This window comes from Hyalella azteca, unplaced genomic scaffold (genome assembly GCF_000764305.2).
Source record: "Hyalella azteca isolate HAZT.00-mixed unplaced genomic scaffold, Hazt_2.0.2 contig3926, whole genome shotgun sequence".
Classification (NCBI taxonomy): Eukaryota; Metazoa; Arthropoda; class Malacostraca; order Amphipoda; family Hyalellidae; genus Hyalella; species Hyalella azteca.
The window spans coordinates 3,266-18,749 of NW_025934155.1; the positions used below are offsets into that span (position 1 = coordinate 3,266).

At 36.3% G+C, this 15,484-nt stretch overlaps 2 protein-coding genes across 2 annotated transcripts; one reads left to right on the forward strand and one right to left on the reverse strand.

Moving 5' to 3' along the window:
• Positions 1-2,320: 2,320 nt before the first annotated feature.
• LOC108675294 (pre-mRNA-splicing factor ATP-dependent RNA helicase DHX16) lies at positions 2,321-6,356 on the reverse strand (the record flags this gene model as incomplete). Its single annotated transcript, XM_018163296.1, is given in 3 exon segments — positions 2,321-2,427; positions 3,054-3,379; positions 6,158-6,356. Coding segments are annotated over 3 exon segments (632 nt in total), but the record flags the coding sequence as incomplete, so codon positions are not given.
• Positions 6,357-10,864: 4,508 nt separating this feature from the next.
• LOC108675295 lies at positions 10,865-15,484 on the forward strand. The gene is made up of 5 exons (XM_018163297.2): positions 10,865-10,991; positions 12,793-13,083; positions 13,256-13,339; positions 14,191-15,156; positions 15,324-15,484. Exons 2-5 carry the CDS (start codon positions 12,813-12,815, stop codon positions 15,482-15,484), a joined length of 1,482 nt encoding a protein of 493 aa, XP_018018786.1. The 5' UTR covers positions 10,865-10,991; positions 12,793-12,812.

The following is a 15,484-nucleotide window of genomic DNA, read 5'->3' on the forward strand; positions in this document are numbered from 1 at the left end:
ACTTTCAAAACTCGCTAAGTGAACGTAAGTACTTACGCTCTATTTTCTTGTCTATGATTGGTGGATTTTGGTTGAAAGGCTGTCAATGATTGGCTGATGAACTTACGATCCCTTAACTTTTTTTGAAAGTATGGGCCCTGGACGATATTTGATCGAGTAGCTGAATGATGCCAGCTCTAAACTCCACAGATGTATTTTGTTGTTCTTTATCTTTGTCCTCTTCTTTCTGTCCAGCATAAAAGCCACTGACCGTTGATCCGTGATCAAAGTGCAAGCGCGTCTGGCCAGAAGATGGGTCCATTTACGCACCGCTTCTATTAAGGCCGATGCTCCTTCTCAACAGCAGGGTAGTGCAATTCGCTTCCATGTAGAGTTCTTGACATGAAGGCAACTTTACAACAAAAGGCAATTCCTCTTTAATGGACGTTAGAGTTGCGCTGGCCAGTTGTGACGTAAGAGTTTCGAAAGCCGACAAAGCGTTTTGATCGAATGGAAAGGATTTTGTGTTGTGAATCTTGTTCGAGAAATTCTCAATCCACTTCGCATAGTACGCTAACATGCCCAGGGGCCAGATTATCAAAACTTCGTAACTTTTTGTACTTACGACAAAAAAGTTATGTGGTACGTAAATACACCCTAATTTTGGCATTATCAAAATTTTCGTACGCAAGTCTTAGCTAAAAGCGTAAACGTTTTTCCCGCTCAAATGTTTTGATAATACCACCGCTAGTATTACGTTGTCATAGCAACGCCACTCGTAAGTTGATTTTGCGTACTTACGAAGTTTTGATAATACGGCCCCAGGGCTCTCAGCAAGGAAGACGTATTTGTGGGAGGAGGAAGCTCTTGAATGGGACGAAGGCTCTCTGAGTCAGGCTTAATGACCCCACTTCCCACACAATATCCCAGAATATTGATGCTGGGTACGGATTGTATGGTTTTAGAGTCGTTGAGCGTTATGTTTCGCCGCATGAATTTAATTAATTCATGAATTAGCCATGAATTTGTCAAGATTGATATCATGGTTTGTCTCTGCCAGCCACCGTAATGTTGTCAAGACAAGGGAAGGTACTCTCCAAGTTTTCGTCCTCTGCCATTTAATACATGGCACGTTGGAACGACAAGAACAGCAAATAAGTACAAATGAGAACAACGAAGAACAACAAATAAGTACAAATGAGAACAACGAAGAACAGCAAATAAGAACAAATGAGAACAACGAAGAACAGCAAATAAGTACAAATGAGAACAACGAAGAACAGCAAATAAGTACAAATGAGAACAACGAAGAACAGCAAATAAGTACAAATGAGAACAACGAAGAACAGCAAATAAGTACAAATGAGAACAACGAAGAACAGCAAATAAGTACAAATGAGAACAACGAAGAACAGCAAATAAGTACAAATGAGAACAACGAAGAACAGCAAATAAGTACAAATGAGAACAACGAAGAACAGCAAATAAGTACAAATGAGAACAACGAAGAACAGCAAATAAGTACAAATGAGAACAACGAAGAACAGCAAATAAGTACAAATGAGAACAACGAAGAACAGCAAATAAGTACAAATGAGAACAACGAAGAACAGCAAATAAGTACAAATGAGAACAACGAAGAACAGCAAATAAGTACAAATGAGAACAACGAAGAACAGCAAATAAGTACAAATGAGAACAACGAAGAACAGCAAATAAGTACAAATGAGAACAACGAAGAACAGCAAATAAGTACAAATGAGAACAACGAAGAACAGCAAATAAGTACAAATGAGAACAACGAAGAACAGCAAATAAGTACAAATGAGAACAACGAAGAACAGCAAATAAGTACAAATGAGAACAACGAAGAACAGCAAATAAGTACAAATGAGAACAACGAAGAACAGCAAATAAGTACAAATGAGAACAACGAAGAACAGCAAATAAGTACAAATGAGAACAACGAAGAACAGCAAATAAGTACAAATGAGAACAACGAAGAACAGCAAATAAGTACAAATGAGAACAACGAAGAACAGCAAATAAGTACAAATGAGAACAACGAAGAACAGCAAATAAGTACAAATGAGAACAACGAAGAACAGCAAATAAGTACAAATGAGAACAACGAAGAACAGCAAATAAGTACAAATGAGAACAACGAAGAACAGCAAATAAGTACAAATGAGAACAACGAAGAACAGCAAATAAGTACAAATGAGAACAACGAAGAACAGCAAATAAGTACAAATGAGAACAACGAAGAACAGCAAATAAGTACAAATGAGAACAACGAAGAACAGCAAATAAGTACAAATGAGAACAACGAAGAACAGCNTGCTCCTGGTGGGGGCGGCCATCCGTGTCCTCCTGGTAGGGGGCGTCCACCCCCCCGCCCCCCTCACTCGGCATGGCGTAACGCTGCACTGTCTCCACGTCACGCACCTGTAACATAACGTAATGTAACGTAATGTAATGTAACGTAACGTAATGTAACGTAATGTAACGTAACGTAATGTAAATAATGTAATGTAACACCACATTATGTTATGTGATGTAACGTAACGTAACGTAATGTAATGTAACATAACGTAATGTAATGTAACATCACATTATGTGATGTAACGTAACGTAACGTAATGTAACGTAACATAATGTAACGTTGTTATAAGATAATGAAACGTTGTAACACAAGGCTATGTTATTGTAAGCCATACAGAGATACCGTATGTGAGTGCGGTTATGTTGCCCAAGTATAATAACATATAGTATAGATATTAGTACAAAATTTAGAGTATATAGTACTCAGATGTTCTTTAAAGCAGCTAAATTCATAGTATCCTGCAGCACAGTACAAAATGGTATAAATAGAAAAAATTAAATACAATTATATAACTATCTGACACTTCATCACTATCATCATCCATATCAAATTTAAGAACAACCAACCTTACCGCAATCAGTAGCAAGCTTCAGAACAGTTTTCTTGTACTCGAGTAGAACAACCAACCTTATCGTAATCAGTAGCAAGCTTCAGAACAGTTTTTTTGCACTTGAGTAGAACAACCAACCTTATCGTAATCAGTGGCAAGCTTCAGAACAGTTTTCTTGTACTCGAGTCTTTTCTTCTCCTTCTCCGTGAGAGTTTCTTCATCAAAGAGGTACTCCTCGTCGGCTATGTCGCCAGCAAGTTCCTTGAGCTTGTCGTCCTTGCGCTTCACAAGATATTTCCTTCTCGAGTCGATCCTTAGCGTGGGCAGGACTTTGCTCCGGTCCTCCTTCTCCAGTTTGAGCCGCTTGGCAGCTTCTTCGAAGGCCTTCTGCTGAGCCGGAGTCGCCTCCGCCAGGTGCCGGGTGCTCGCTTCGTCTTTGAGCCGCAGTCGCTCAGCAAACGCATCTCTGAACAACATTAAAATTTATTAGAATACTTAAATAAATAATTAACTAACAAATCAGAAAGAATGGCTAAAAATACATCATATTTTCATATAAAAATTAAATTTATTGTTTAATTTTCATTCTATGTTAATTTTCTTCAATTTTAAATGATTAATTAAACTCTTAATGATCCATGAAGGCATGTCTAAAGCAAGTGTAAATCCACAGATGAGATAACCATTACAATTTTAAATAAAAAGAAATTTGAATGTGAATCTCAAAAGAAATTAATATGAATGCCCATTACTGGTACAAAAAAGTGAACAAAAATTAGCTACAAATTCAAAATAATGATAGTAAAATGAAACAGCTTATGTCAGAGGTAAGTGATGGAATGGTTTATATGCCTAGATGATTTATGGTAATGATAACGTTGACATGAGAAAGTTGATTAATAGATATCCTTAAAATAAATTGAAGTTATAGAAAAACACAATACAAACTAAAATAGACATCACTAAAAAATATCAGTGCCTGAACCAGTGAAGATTCACACATCAATAAATGTATTTTAAATCAATAAATGTATTTTCTTGCTAACTGCATGTATACCTACAAACCATGAATACAATCATGATCAATCTATACAGAACAAACCATACTTGTGTTATTATTCTTGTCTTAGAATTGGTGACATGAAACCAATATTAAAATGTACCTATTTAGTATATCTTTGTTTTGATTCATTACATCTCAGACAAGCAAATATTTATTGAAAAACCTTCATGAGCTTGATAAAATGTTTATATATTAATATACAGAGCTGGGCAGCGCTACTTTGAAATGTAGCAGGCCTTTCTGCTACCGCTACGGTACCGCTACAAGTGCTTAAATGTAGCGCTGCTACAACTACTTAAATTGTAGCGGCCGCTACATGTAGCGCGCTACTGCCCACCTCTGTTAATATATTATAATAATCAAAATATACCTATATTTATATAGGTGCATTGTGATGACACATCTTGCACAGTTTAATTTAAATAATGTAATTAATTGTAATGTAATCAACTCCATTTAATCCATTTTATTCTCATCCTCGGCCAATATTTAAACATGAAGAAATGATGATTAGACAATTTCATGATCAAGATCATTAGCAAGCTGCATACAGTGACAAACCAGAAAATTATTAAAACTATTTCATTTTTAATTTCCTCGTCTACTCAAAAGTTAAACCAATATCTTATGTATAATAATTTTGGCATCTATTATATTTTACTGGTCTACTTATAGGACTCAAAAATAAACTTGAGGAAGAGTCTAAAAAAATCTCTGCTTTGTCACTGTGCTGCATAGCTATTATAAATTTTACATTACTATATATATTAGCATAGGTACATATTATATATTAATATTATAAAAATATTTATTATATTTAAATATTAACAATTATTGGAGTAAAATACAATATCTTTGATTATTCATGATAATCAAGACTTGTTCATAATTATTCTGCAATGTAGGACTTTGCTTATTCCTAATTTTTTATTGTTTTATTTTTATTTTATTTCTTTTATTATTTCAATAAGGAATAAAATATTTCAAAAAATATTTATTCCTTTGCTAATTTTAGTCCCAACATGAAAAAAAATGTTTAGGTAGGTAATTCAATTGAATAATTATGAACTTGATCAATTAGATGAAATGCATGTTTTCAATGATACAGTGACTGAATTAAAAAATTACATTACATTGTAGGTGAATTCCTCTGGTATTTTAATAATATAATGGTAAGTGAGAACATATAGGAGCCAGGAACAACAAGCTTGTTTAAAAGTGTAATCAATATATTTATATTCAATTATTACATTTTATTTATTATTATATTTATTTTTAATTATAAAATATATTTAATTATTTTGGAGGAATCACAATCCAGGAACAGATGAATTTAACAAAGTAATGCAATAATGCGGCTTAAATATAAATAATTTTAATACTAAGCAGCACAATTAACACTAAAGCTATTGAAGAACACCCCTGGCAATATTGACTTCATAATTATCTTTGCGCATAAAATATATTAATTTGCAAGAATCATGAGCAAAAATATTTGTATAAGATAAAAGTTTACACATGAATAATTTCTAAAAATTATCCAAAGTTAACACAATTGAAAACAATGTTTTTCAGAAAACTCTACTTAACATTAACTTCACAACCATGTTAAGACCAAAGTAAACAAACATATCAAGTATTTAGCTAAATTAATATAAAAATTTGCTCATGATCAAAATTCACATACCGTACAAACAATTTTAAAAAATTATACTCAAATAATTTTTACAAAATTCATATACAAATAATTTTAAAAACTCATATACAAGCGATTTCTACAAAATTAATATACAAATAATTTACACAAATTCATATACAAATAATTTCTATAAAATTCATATACAAACAATTTTTACAAATTCATATACAAATAATTTACTAAATTCATATACCTACAAATAATTTTCAAAAATTTGTACATAAATAATTTCCAAAAGTTGTATACAAATAATTTCTATAAAATTCATATACAAACAATTTTTACAAATTCATATACAAATAATTTCTACAAAATTCATATACAAACAATTTTTACAAATTCATATACAAATAATTTCTACAAATTCATATACAAATAATTTTGAAAACTCATATACAAACAATTTCTACAAAATTAAATATACAAATAATTTCCAAAATTTGTAATAATTTCCACAAATAATTTTTTAAAATCACTCACTGTGTACCCGGTCAAAAAGCTCCGTCACAAGTCCCCGCATGTCAGCATCAACGTCAATGCCTCCTTGCGTGAGTTGCCGGCAGACGGCCTCAACATCCCTGGCAGCTCGGGCTTGTTGTACGAGGTACTCGGTGACGGAGCCGTCACTCATGCCGAGAACCGAGTGCAGCTTGTCGCTGAGCCATGTGTGGACTGACATTGTGTTGGTGAAATAGCTACAGATTTGTAGGCAGAAACTGCTTTTTCATCAATAATGAACAAAATATATATACTATAAATATATAATATCTATGAATACCAGTATATCCCTGCCAGCACTGATAAAAGAGAAAAAAATATTTAATGCACCTGGAGAAATGTGTACCTACATGTGATGTTAAAATGGATGGGTTCAAAAATTATCACAAGAACTATTCACTGGCCAAGAATTAAAGCACTTTTGATTTTCCCATTTGCTAATGGCTAGATAAAGTAAACAAATATTCTATTAGCCATTATGCGGGCAAGTTACCATGAATTGTATCTTACAATTACAAAACACATTTCCTCTTCTTACCAAAAAAAAACACATTTCCTAGTTTGCAATTGACTTCGAGGCTAAAGTATCATGAACTATCAATCACAGATTGGCCGTCGCATTACGGAATTGTCTGGCAAACGTAAAGAGCCTATGGTTGGAGCAAAGGNCAGGAACGTGTTCCGTTTATATTAAGAATTGAACCTGTCTCTTATACACATCTAGATGTGTATAAGAGACAGCCTCTAGGCTCTAGCACCCCAATAATGAATAATGCTAAATCTTTTAAACTTTTATTATTGGCCAGAATTTACTAGAAAGCACTTGTAATAATCCTTATTTCACATGCAATTTTTTAATATAGCAGATTAAACTGAGCCATTTTGTTTCAATAAAGAAATTAGAGGAAGCCTGCTGCCTTAGGCAGCAGCATGCTTGTTAGTAAGCTTAGGCTTACTAACAAGCTTAGGAACCAAACAACTTGAAACAAGTGAAATTGTCCAGATTCAGACATTTTATTTTTTACCAGAATCACTGGTGGCTCCTGCCAAATTTTTCAATTAGACAATACTTCTCTGGTCTACTCATTATATATCTCACAATTTAGTCACAAATGGACTTGAGGAAGACTGGAAGAGTCTAAAAGTCTCTGTTTTAGTTTTACCACTATCTAAATTCTAAAATATCTACTAACCCATATCAAAAATGTTATGTTTACTAAAATGGGGAAGGTGGCCAAGTGACATATTGGCCGCCTGACATGATAATGAGATGATGAATAACCGCATTAACTGGTGCAATATTGTGTTCCCATCGAATTCGAGCGGCCGCTACATTTTCACAACTCACAAGTCTACTTCCCACAAAGAAAACATTCTACCGTAGTGACTGACTAGTGAGCGCAAAATGACTTGGGGTAGACTTGCACTGATGGTTGCCACCACGTTTCCACGTACGACAACTTCAAAGTGTTCCCAGTTGCGTACAAACGTCCTCAGGTTCTTACACTCAATAGTTTACGTATAATTTAAGTTAAAAGTTATGTTCTCGAACCCGAAGAGGCGAAGAGTGATATACGACGGTTGGGGGTTAAAAGCTGAAGGCGCTGAAGTGCAGAACACATGGCGAACAATGGATCAATCTAATGCGGCGGAGAATCGGGCGATTGCTTAATTTTAGGAGCTGGCGCTCTAATACATTATTACTATGTATCACTGGTGTCAAAAGAACCACAATCTTTCATATTATAATTTATTGACTCGAGAAACTTGAACCACAGCGTTTGAGACAGATCTACCATTGTATGCTTAAATATGTTCAACGATCTTATCCAGTCTTGAGCGAAAGTCCCGCGTGAGTGCGTTGGTTGATGAATTGTGAATGAATGAAGACGGGTTGAAGGTGAAGAAACAGCCANGTGCGTTGGTTGATGAATTGTGAATGGATGAAGACGGGTTGAAGGTGAATAAGAAGTCACGCGTTTACCACTGGTAAATTCTGTACAGTGTACCGCGAGTAAAAAATTGTATTGTGCTCTCCTCATTGTATACCTACTGGACAATTACTTTAATATAGTGTGACATAGTCCAACGTGACATAGTCCATTATTATGTTCAGAGGTGGGCAGTAGCGCGCTACATGTAGCGGCCGCTACATTTTCAGTAACGGTAGCAGTAGCGGCGCTACATTTAAGCAATTGCAGCAGTAGCGGTAGCGCCCGCTACATATTTAAGTAGTGATACGAGGTTTTGCCGCTAACATAGTCCACATAGGCATATTAATATAGTGTGACATAGTCCACATAGGCATATTAATATAGTGTGACATAGTCCACATAGGCATATTAATATAGTGTGACATAGTCCAACGTGACATAGTCCATTATTTTGTTCAGAGGTGGGCAGTAGCGCGCTCCATGTAGGGACCGTTACATTTTCAGTAGCTGTAGCGGCGCTACATTTATGCAATTGTAGCGGTAGCGGTAGCGCCCGCTACATATTTAAGTAGCGATACGAGATTTTGTCGCTACAGCACTACCGCTACATTTATAGATAAAGCCTTTAGATTTTACTTAATAGCATTATATATTATTTAAAAACCAGCATGATACATACATAATATAAATTACAGAATAAAACTGTACGAAAGATTTCGGTGTATTGTTGTCAACCTCAGCCTGTTACTAGCTGTCTCTTATACACATCTAGATGTGTATAAGAGACAGACCTCCATGTNATAACATTCATTGTCATAGGTTAGTTTTTTTGAGTTATGTCGTGTCAATTGAATTTGCAAATATGGTCTACACTCAGAGTAATGAGCGAGAGATTGTTCAAATAGTGAAGCTATTCTTGCTCTTGCATGGGTCAACCTGGCCCAGTTTGGCCCGGTAAAAGGACATATCAGTGCTACAATTAGAAAGTGTGTCACTACTTGAACAATATGGCCATACATTTTTCTGGGTATAAAATGGCACAAAATTTGTATTATTTTGCCTCTAAAATATGTTTATATTCTATGACATTCATTACGTTGTTGGGCAAGATTATGATTTAATGGAAGATGACTCAGTTATCTTGGATTCCTTGAGGATTTAAAGCGGGTCACGTAAAGGATTAAATCTGGTCAAATAAATTTCAAATTTCAGCATATAAGGCCAGGATTGAAGCAGTGAGTCGTGAGTTTGATCCCAGCTACCTGCGACAGTTCTGGTAAAATCGCCAAAGGGCTATGCTATTAAGCTAAACGAAATTGGTGCCATGAGTTGCGTGATCGACACCCACATCAAGCTATGAATATTTTGCGATGTTATGAATTAGCGACAGCTCTAACGGCCTAATTACCGCTACAACAGCTGTGCCGTACTATATATATAGCGGTTTTAGCGTTTATTAGGCCGGAGGCCTGTCGCCGATTCTTATCATCGCAGAATATTCACAGCTTGTTGCGGGCTTGAACTCGCAACTCGCTGCTCCAATTCTGCTGTGCTTAACTGCCCGGCCTCCTCGCCGATTCTAACCAGAAACTGGCGCACAGAAGTGGGATCGAACCCGCACCTCTCAGCGCCAATCTTTGTACTCAGAACTGTAACCACTGGGCCACCCTGCCCGTACCTATACTATAACTTGGCTGCTGTTTGGATTTAAATAATTGTAGTAATTCTTGAAACACTATACTCTGGTTTAAAATTGATCAAAAAAATGAACGACTAATCCATGAGGCCCAAAATATTATAGGAATATATTTTGTTCCAACAACTGAGGTTAAGGGGAGTGTCTGCCCCAAAATAGAAAATTTTGACTTTTCCGGTTTTTATACTCATCTTAAAGCTTACATTCTGACGCATCTAACGGTACCAAAACCATCTATGTACGTTATTTATGCGTTCACGAAAGATCACGAAAGGGTTAGAGGTGGTGGAGTTCTTTCACATATAAGATAGGCGAAAATTCGCTGCCGAGCACATAAATATACGGGTCTGAACTCTGACGTCGCTGCTCTTTAGTTACCCGGGGGCTGTCGTGCGGGATGTGTTCATGCAGTCGTTCCCACCATCCAGTAACGTCTAGTCTTGCATCATGTCACTTTTAATGCCTATTTTGAGGAGCTCGGGGACTTGTCGCGCTCTACTGAACATTCACACTTGTTGTCACTGCAAACCTATCGTCTCCTAGAGTTTTGAAGCTACAGCAATGAGAGATATACCGTTCGATTTGCAAAGAAAAGATCTACATAATTGTGTATACATATACACAATTTTATAGATATGGTTTTGGCGCATCGAATGATATGTGTCTCGATGTCGTAGCTTCAAAATCCTAGGAGGAGATGGATTTTCACAGTGCCCTCTTTTTGACCGTTTTATAGGAATTTCACGTTTTCTTTCATTTTTTTTCGAAAAATTTACACGAACAAAGAAGTCATAGAATTCGGTTTTACATACGTGTATCATGTTTTGATCCGTCTGTAAATAACCGAGATAAAGTTTATGGCAGACGCTCCCTTAAAATTCCTATTCTATATATTCCTATTCTATTCGTTGCGTTTATAAACGATCTGCCAGAAGCTGTGTCTAGCGTGTGCTCGATGTATGCTGACGACACTAAAATTTATAATATGGTGAAGGAAAGAAATGAAGGCAAACTCGTTATAACAGATTATAAACGTAAACAAGAAGTTTAAACGTCGTTCAGGGACAACACTTCAAGTGTCACGTCACTCACGTGGTCAGTGCAGCGGTAATTTCATTGGTTGACGTCGTTGTGTTACAGGATCACAGCGTGCATAGGCTAGCTCAAATTTACGGCTTCTCTGCTGGTGAGTTGAATGAATACTCTCTTGGATTCAAATCACATAAATTTAAGGTTTCTTTAATTATTTATTTATCTGTACCTCTTGAACTACCGTCAATTGGCGTGAAATGCCGACTGGCGTCAACGCCACATAAGTCGCCACTGCTCAGAAACTGCACACACCTTGCCTTGCTTCAGTAAAAAACGTATAGTACTGGTCAGAAGTACGATTTTTGGGTTTGATACCCACATGATGTCGATGATTACAAAACTGTTTTAGTTGCACTAGGAATTAGGAAAGTGTACTAATTCATTTTTTATTAAAAAAAATAGAGGCTGGCGATAGTGGCAACTGGCAACTTTAGTGCAGCTGGCAATGGCAGGGTTATTGGCATAGGCATTGATGATTGATGTTTGATGGTAAGCTACATAAAAATACCTAGGTAATATTTTTTACTTGCTGTGTCAATGTGTCATTATGCATCTACCTATAAAGTTGGTTTGATCAAAAATTAGGTATGAGAACTTTTTAATTCATTCAACTTTTCAACATGCATTGCATTAAACTGAACTTTCTTTTTGCTGTCTGATCATCATTTAGGTATAGTGCAAACTGCAAAGCAAGAATGGAAAAATAGAAAATTTAATTGAAATGTTTGGGCTCTAATCTAGGTATCTAATACTACCACACAATCACACATGAAACTCAGACATAAACTTCACTTTTATAGCCTAGTTTTATTAAATATTGACTGTAAAATGATGCATACAAAAGACATAGACTTCAAAACAAAAGTCATAGTGAAATTTATATGTTGGCAAAAACATTGGATTGGAATTTTCCTACTTGATTCTGAAATCTTGTGGCTCCAACATGACGAATTTTTAATAATTAATAATTTAATTTTTGCCACCTGATTATGCATATTTGTTAACAATTAAATAGGAGGTAATTCATGTGGCAGAAATCTTGTGGTTCCAAAAATGCCAAGAAAGTCACAGCCCTAGCCCCTAAAAGTAGAGGTTTTCCACTGAATCCACTCTTGCTTAGACCTTAGAGCTTAGAGTTATAGCATGGACATGGCAGCTGGCAATTTAGTCACTCTCACAGTCTCACTCATAGTTGAGCTTCCAAGGACTAACAATATTTACCTTCAATAATGCATAAGTCGGCACTCAGCAGATGCCTACTGCACTTAACTCGCTGCCTTTCAACAAAAACCATGTAATACTGGTCTGAGTTATGATTTGCAGGGTTTGATTAGACCACTTGAAAACTAGTAAGCTTGTTCAATTTCACTTCACTACATATTTGCAACTCAGTTTTGTTCACAAAATAGATTTTTTTCTATTTATGGCTAGTAATTCGATTGCTGTTGTGACATAAGTGGCATTGACAGTAGGTAAAGCCTGCTCAAACTCAAGTGTGTTTAATATTGTCAAATAATTTTAAAATAGAGGCTAAGAGGAAAAATAGAGGAAAAACTACTTGAAAATTTCTCTGTAATTTTATTAAGGTTTTGGGTGTCAAACTCTGAGGGCCAGTAAAAATTATATCTATACAAGTTTGCACCTAACTTTTGAAACCAATGACTTGAAATAAATTTTTTCTCATTTTCTCTCTAAATAAAGAGAAACAATATTATCAGATAATAATGATATTATTCAGATAATTTCATTATTGAGAAAATCTTATTATTCACATATTCTCAATATTATGCAGATAATCACAATATTTTTTGGATTATAATATAATTATTCATATGATAATATCAGATTAATGACAAGCAATTCTTTGATTATAAATTATTTGTAAATTTCTGCAGCAACGCTGTTCTAGGTCTCAATGGCTGAGACCCCCCTGCCCCCGGGGCCGAACGTGAGCCTTGCTAACGAGGGGAGTGAGCCTTCAGATCTGCACTCTATAAGGCAACATCCTTCAGCTTCAGCTGGTGGTGGTGATGCCAACACGTCTATAGCCGGTGGTGGTGATGCCAACACGTCTATAGCTGGTGGTGGTGATGCCAACACGTCTATAGTTGGTGGTGGTGATGCCAACACATCTATAGTTGGTGGTGGTGATGCCAACACATCTACAGTTCCAGGTTCATGTTTGGGTAAGAATTACAGAATTAAAACCAATCTGTGAAAGAAAACGTTATTCTACTTCTATTTGCTTACTTTTTACACTATATTTATGTATTTGTTGCTGTTTACTTGTAGCAGCTCAGAAAAATGAAATAAAAAGACCTAATTTTTATTTTTGCCAATATTTTGTTTATCATGCAGTAAAGAAGACAAGCTGCCCAGTACCAACAATCCGCTGTTTTTGCTTCCAGTGCAACCTAAATGTCGACCCATCTTGTGAGCAAGGTAATTTTTCATTTCTTTTTAGCACATTTTCTCATGGAAAAAAGGCGCTATTGTGCTTGTCATGTCCATCCGTCCGTGACTTCACGTGACAGAAAATTTACTATTTCACTCACTGCAGTGAGTAATGATCTAATTTTTCTACTTCCATAATTTGCTCCAATATTTTGACAAATTTTGAACATGTGTGACTTTTTAAGATATAAGATTGATTTTTTATTTCTGTGTAGTTTTTTTTTTTTTGGCTTCAAGTATTGACGTTATTTCACAAAATTCCTTGTTAATGTTTTAATAAAATTGGAAAAGTGTCATCCAAACATTTTCCTACATATTTGTTCATGGTTTGCAAAAATTAAATTATTATATATCACATTATTATCTTTACTTGATTGATGTTAACCCTCTACCGCCATATGTTACTATCTGGGAACATATCTTTTAGATTAAATTATATGTAAACTATTGAGTGTAGCAACCTGAGGACAATTGTACACAACAGAGAACATTTTAAAGTTGTTGTACGTGGTGGCAACCATCAGTGCAAGTCATTTTGTGCTCACTAGTAACGCATCGGTTTTTGGGAAGTAGGGTTGTGACAATATTGCTCAGGTAACTCATGCCAGGTGGTAGAGGGTTATGAGAGGTGGTCACCAAAATTGGCTGCCTGTTTGCTGTACTAAGGATGTAACAAATTCTCAGATGGAATGCAACTAAAGCTACAATCTTTCAGGACCAAACGTAGAAGAACAAGCCAAACACCTGGCCATATAATCCTGCTATGCTGTAATCAAATAACTGAGCAAAATTAAATCTAAAAAGTTATTTTGCCACTGTAAATAGTTTCAATTTTGCAGGTGTGGCTGGTAAAGCTTCCAAAACTCCACCGAGTTTGCTCACAGGTGTACAGACGGACGCTGAAGGCGTGCCTCTGGTAGTGCCAAAGAGCTTGACTTACTTGCTGGCAACCTGCAAGCCACAGTCAGCCAGGCAGCTGCTTAACCTGGTCCTGCACATCACCATGACTGAGTGTGGCTTTCTGCCTACGTCCTGCTGTGCCCAGACATCAGCCACCATAACCAAGGCAGTTGCTGCTTTGGCAGCCGTTTGTTTACCTCCTCAAGGCTGGAAAGAAAAGTCTGCTAGTTTACAGTACACTCACAACAGCTATGTTGGGCTGACATTCTCTTTGGTGCTGAAATACGAGAATGACCCGGAGTTCTACCCATGGCGAAAAGCCTATCCAGAAGAATCACTTGAAATTAGCATTAATGTTTGCGGTAGTGACATCCCAAGCAAAGACTTGGAAATTAAAACAAAATTGGGTGTAATTGATTTTGTTCAGAAAGTAGCAACATTGTATAATAATATTACACTGGGAAAGAAATCACTTTGCAATGTTTCAAAGCTTGCCCAGAAGCTACGCGATGACATTCTTGCTCCATTGCAACTTTCCATTTACAAGATTCTGGGGCTCCCATGCCCTGTCAATCTAGAAAATTTGCCATTTGACATCCTGATGTACATAACGAAGAAACTTGACGTGCGCAGCGTGGTGCACTTGTCGCAAACTTGCAAGCATCTTAACCATGTTTGTTCGGACAACTTCCTGTGGCGACATCTCTTCCAGAGAGACCTAAGGCCAAAGCTGCCTGAGCACATTGGATTTGCTGAGTATAGTAATTGGAAAACTGTATTTGAAGACTGGAAGGATTGGGATCCTAGCAAAATGCTAGATATTGAGCAAGAACTATGGGAGGCGCATGAATATGCTGATTATAGAGAGATGCTTAAGGAAGAGATGGCAATTTATGAACAGATCTGTATGAAAAGTTTCTTAAGGTAGAGATTGCAGTTAACGAACAAGGGCCTATACTTTCAAAAAAAGTTAAGAGATCGTAAGTTCATCAGCCAATCATTGACGGCCTTTCAAGCCAAATCCACCAATCATAGACAAGAAAATTGAGCGTAAATACTTACGTTCACTTAGCGAGTTTGGAAAGTATGACCCAAGAAAACTATGACGATGACGAGCTCTATGTCGTCTATGACGATGTCATCGAGGAAAACCTCGACTATGACGAAGATCTCGTCCTAGCTGATGACGGTTCTTACGATGCGGAACTTCATTATGCGATGGACCTATACTGA

What these genes read in the sequence shown, in the direction of transcription:
- LOC108675295 (XM_018163297.2), top strand. Translation starts at nt 12,813, where the DNA reads ATGGCTGAGACCCCCCTGCCCCCGGGGCCGAACGTGAGCCTTGCTAAC. An exon ending in AGTTCCAGGTTCATGTTTGG is followed by an intron (nt 13,084 to 13,255) that starts GTAAGAATTACA and finishes TTTATCATGCAG; the next exon opens with TAAAGAAGACAAGCTGCCCA. An exon ending in GGCAATTTATGAACAGATCT is followed by an intron (nt 15,157 to 15,323) that starts GTATGAAAAGTT and finishes ACGTTCACTTAG; the next exon opens with CGAGTTTGGAAAGTATGACC.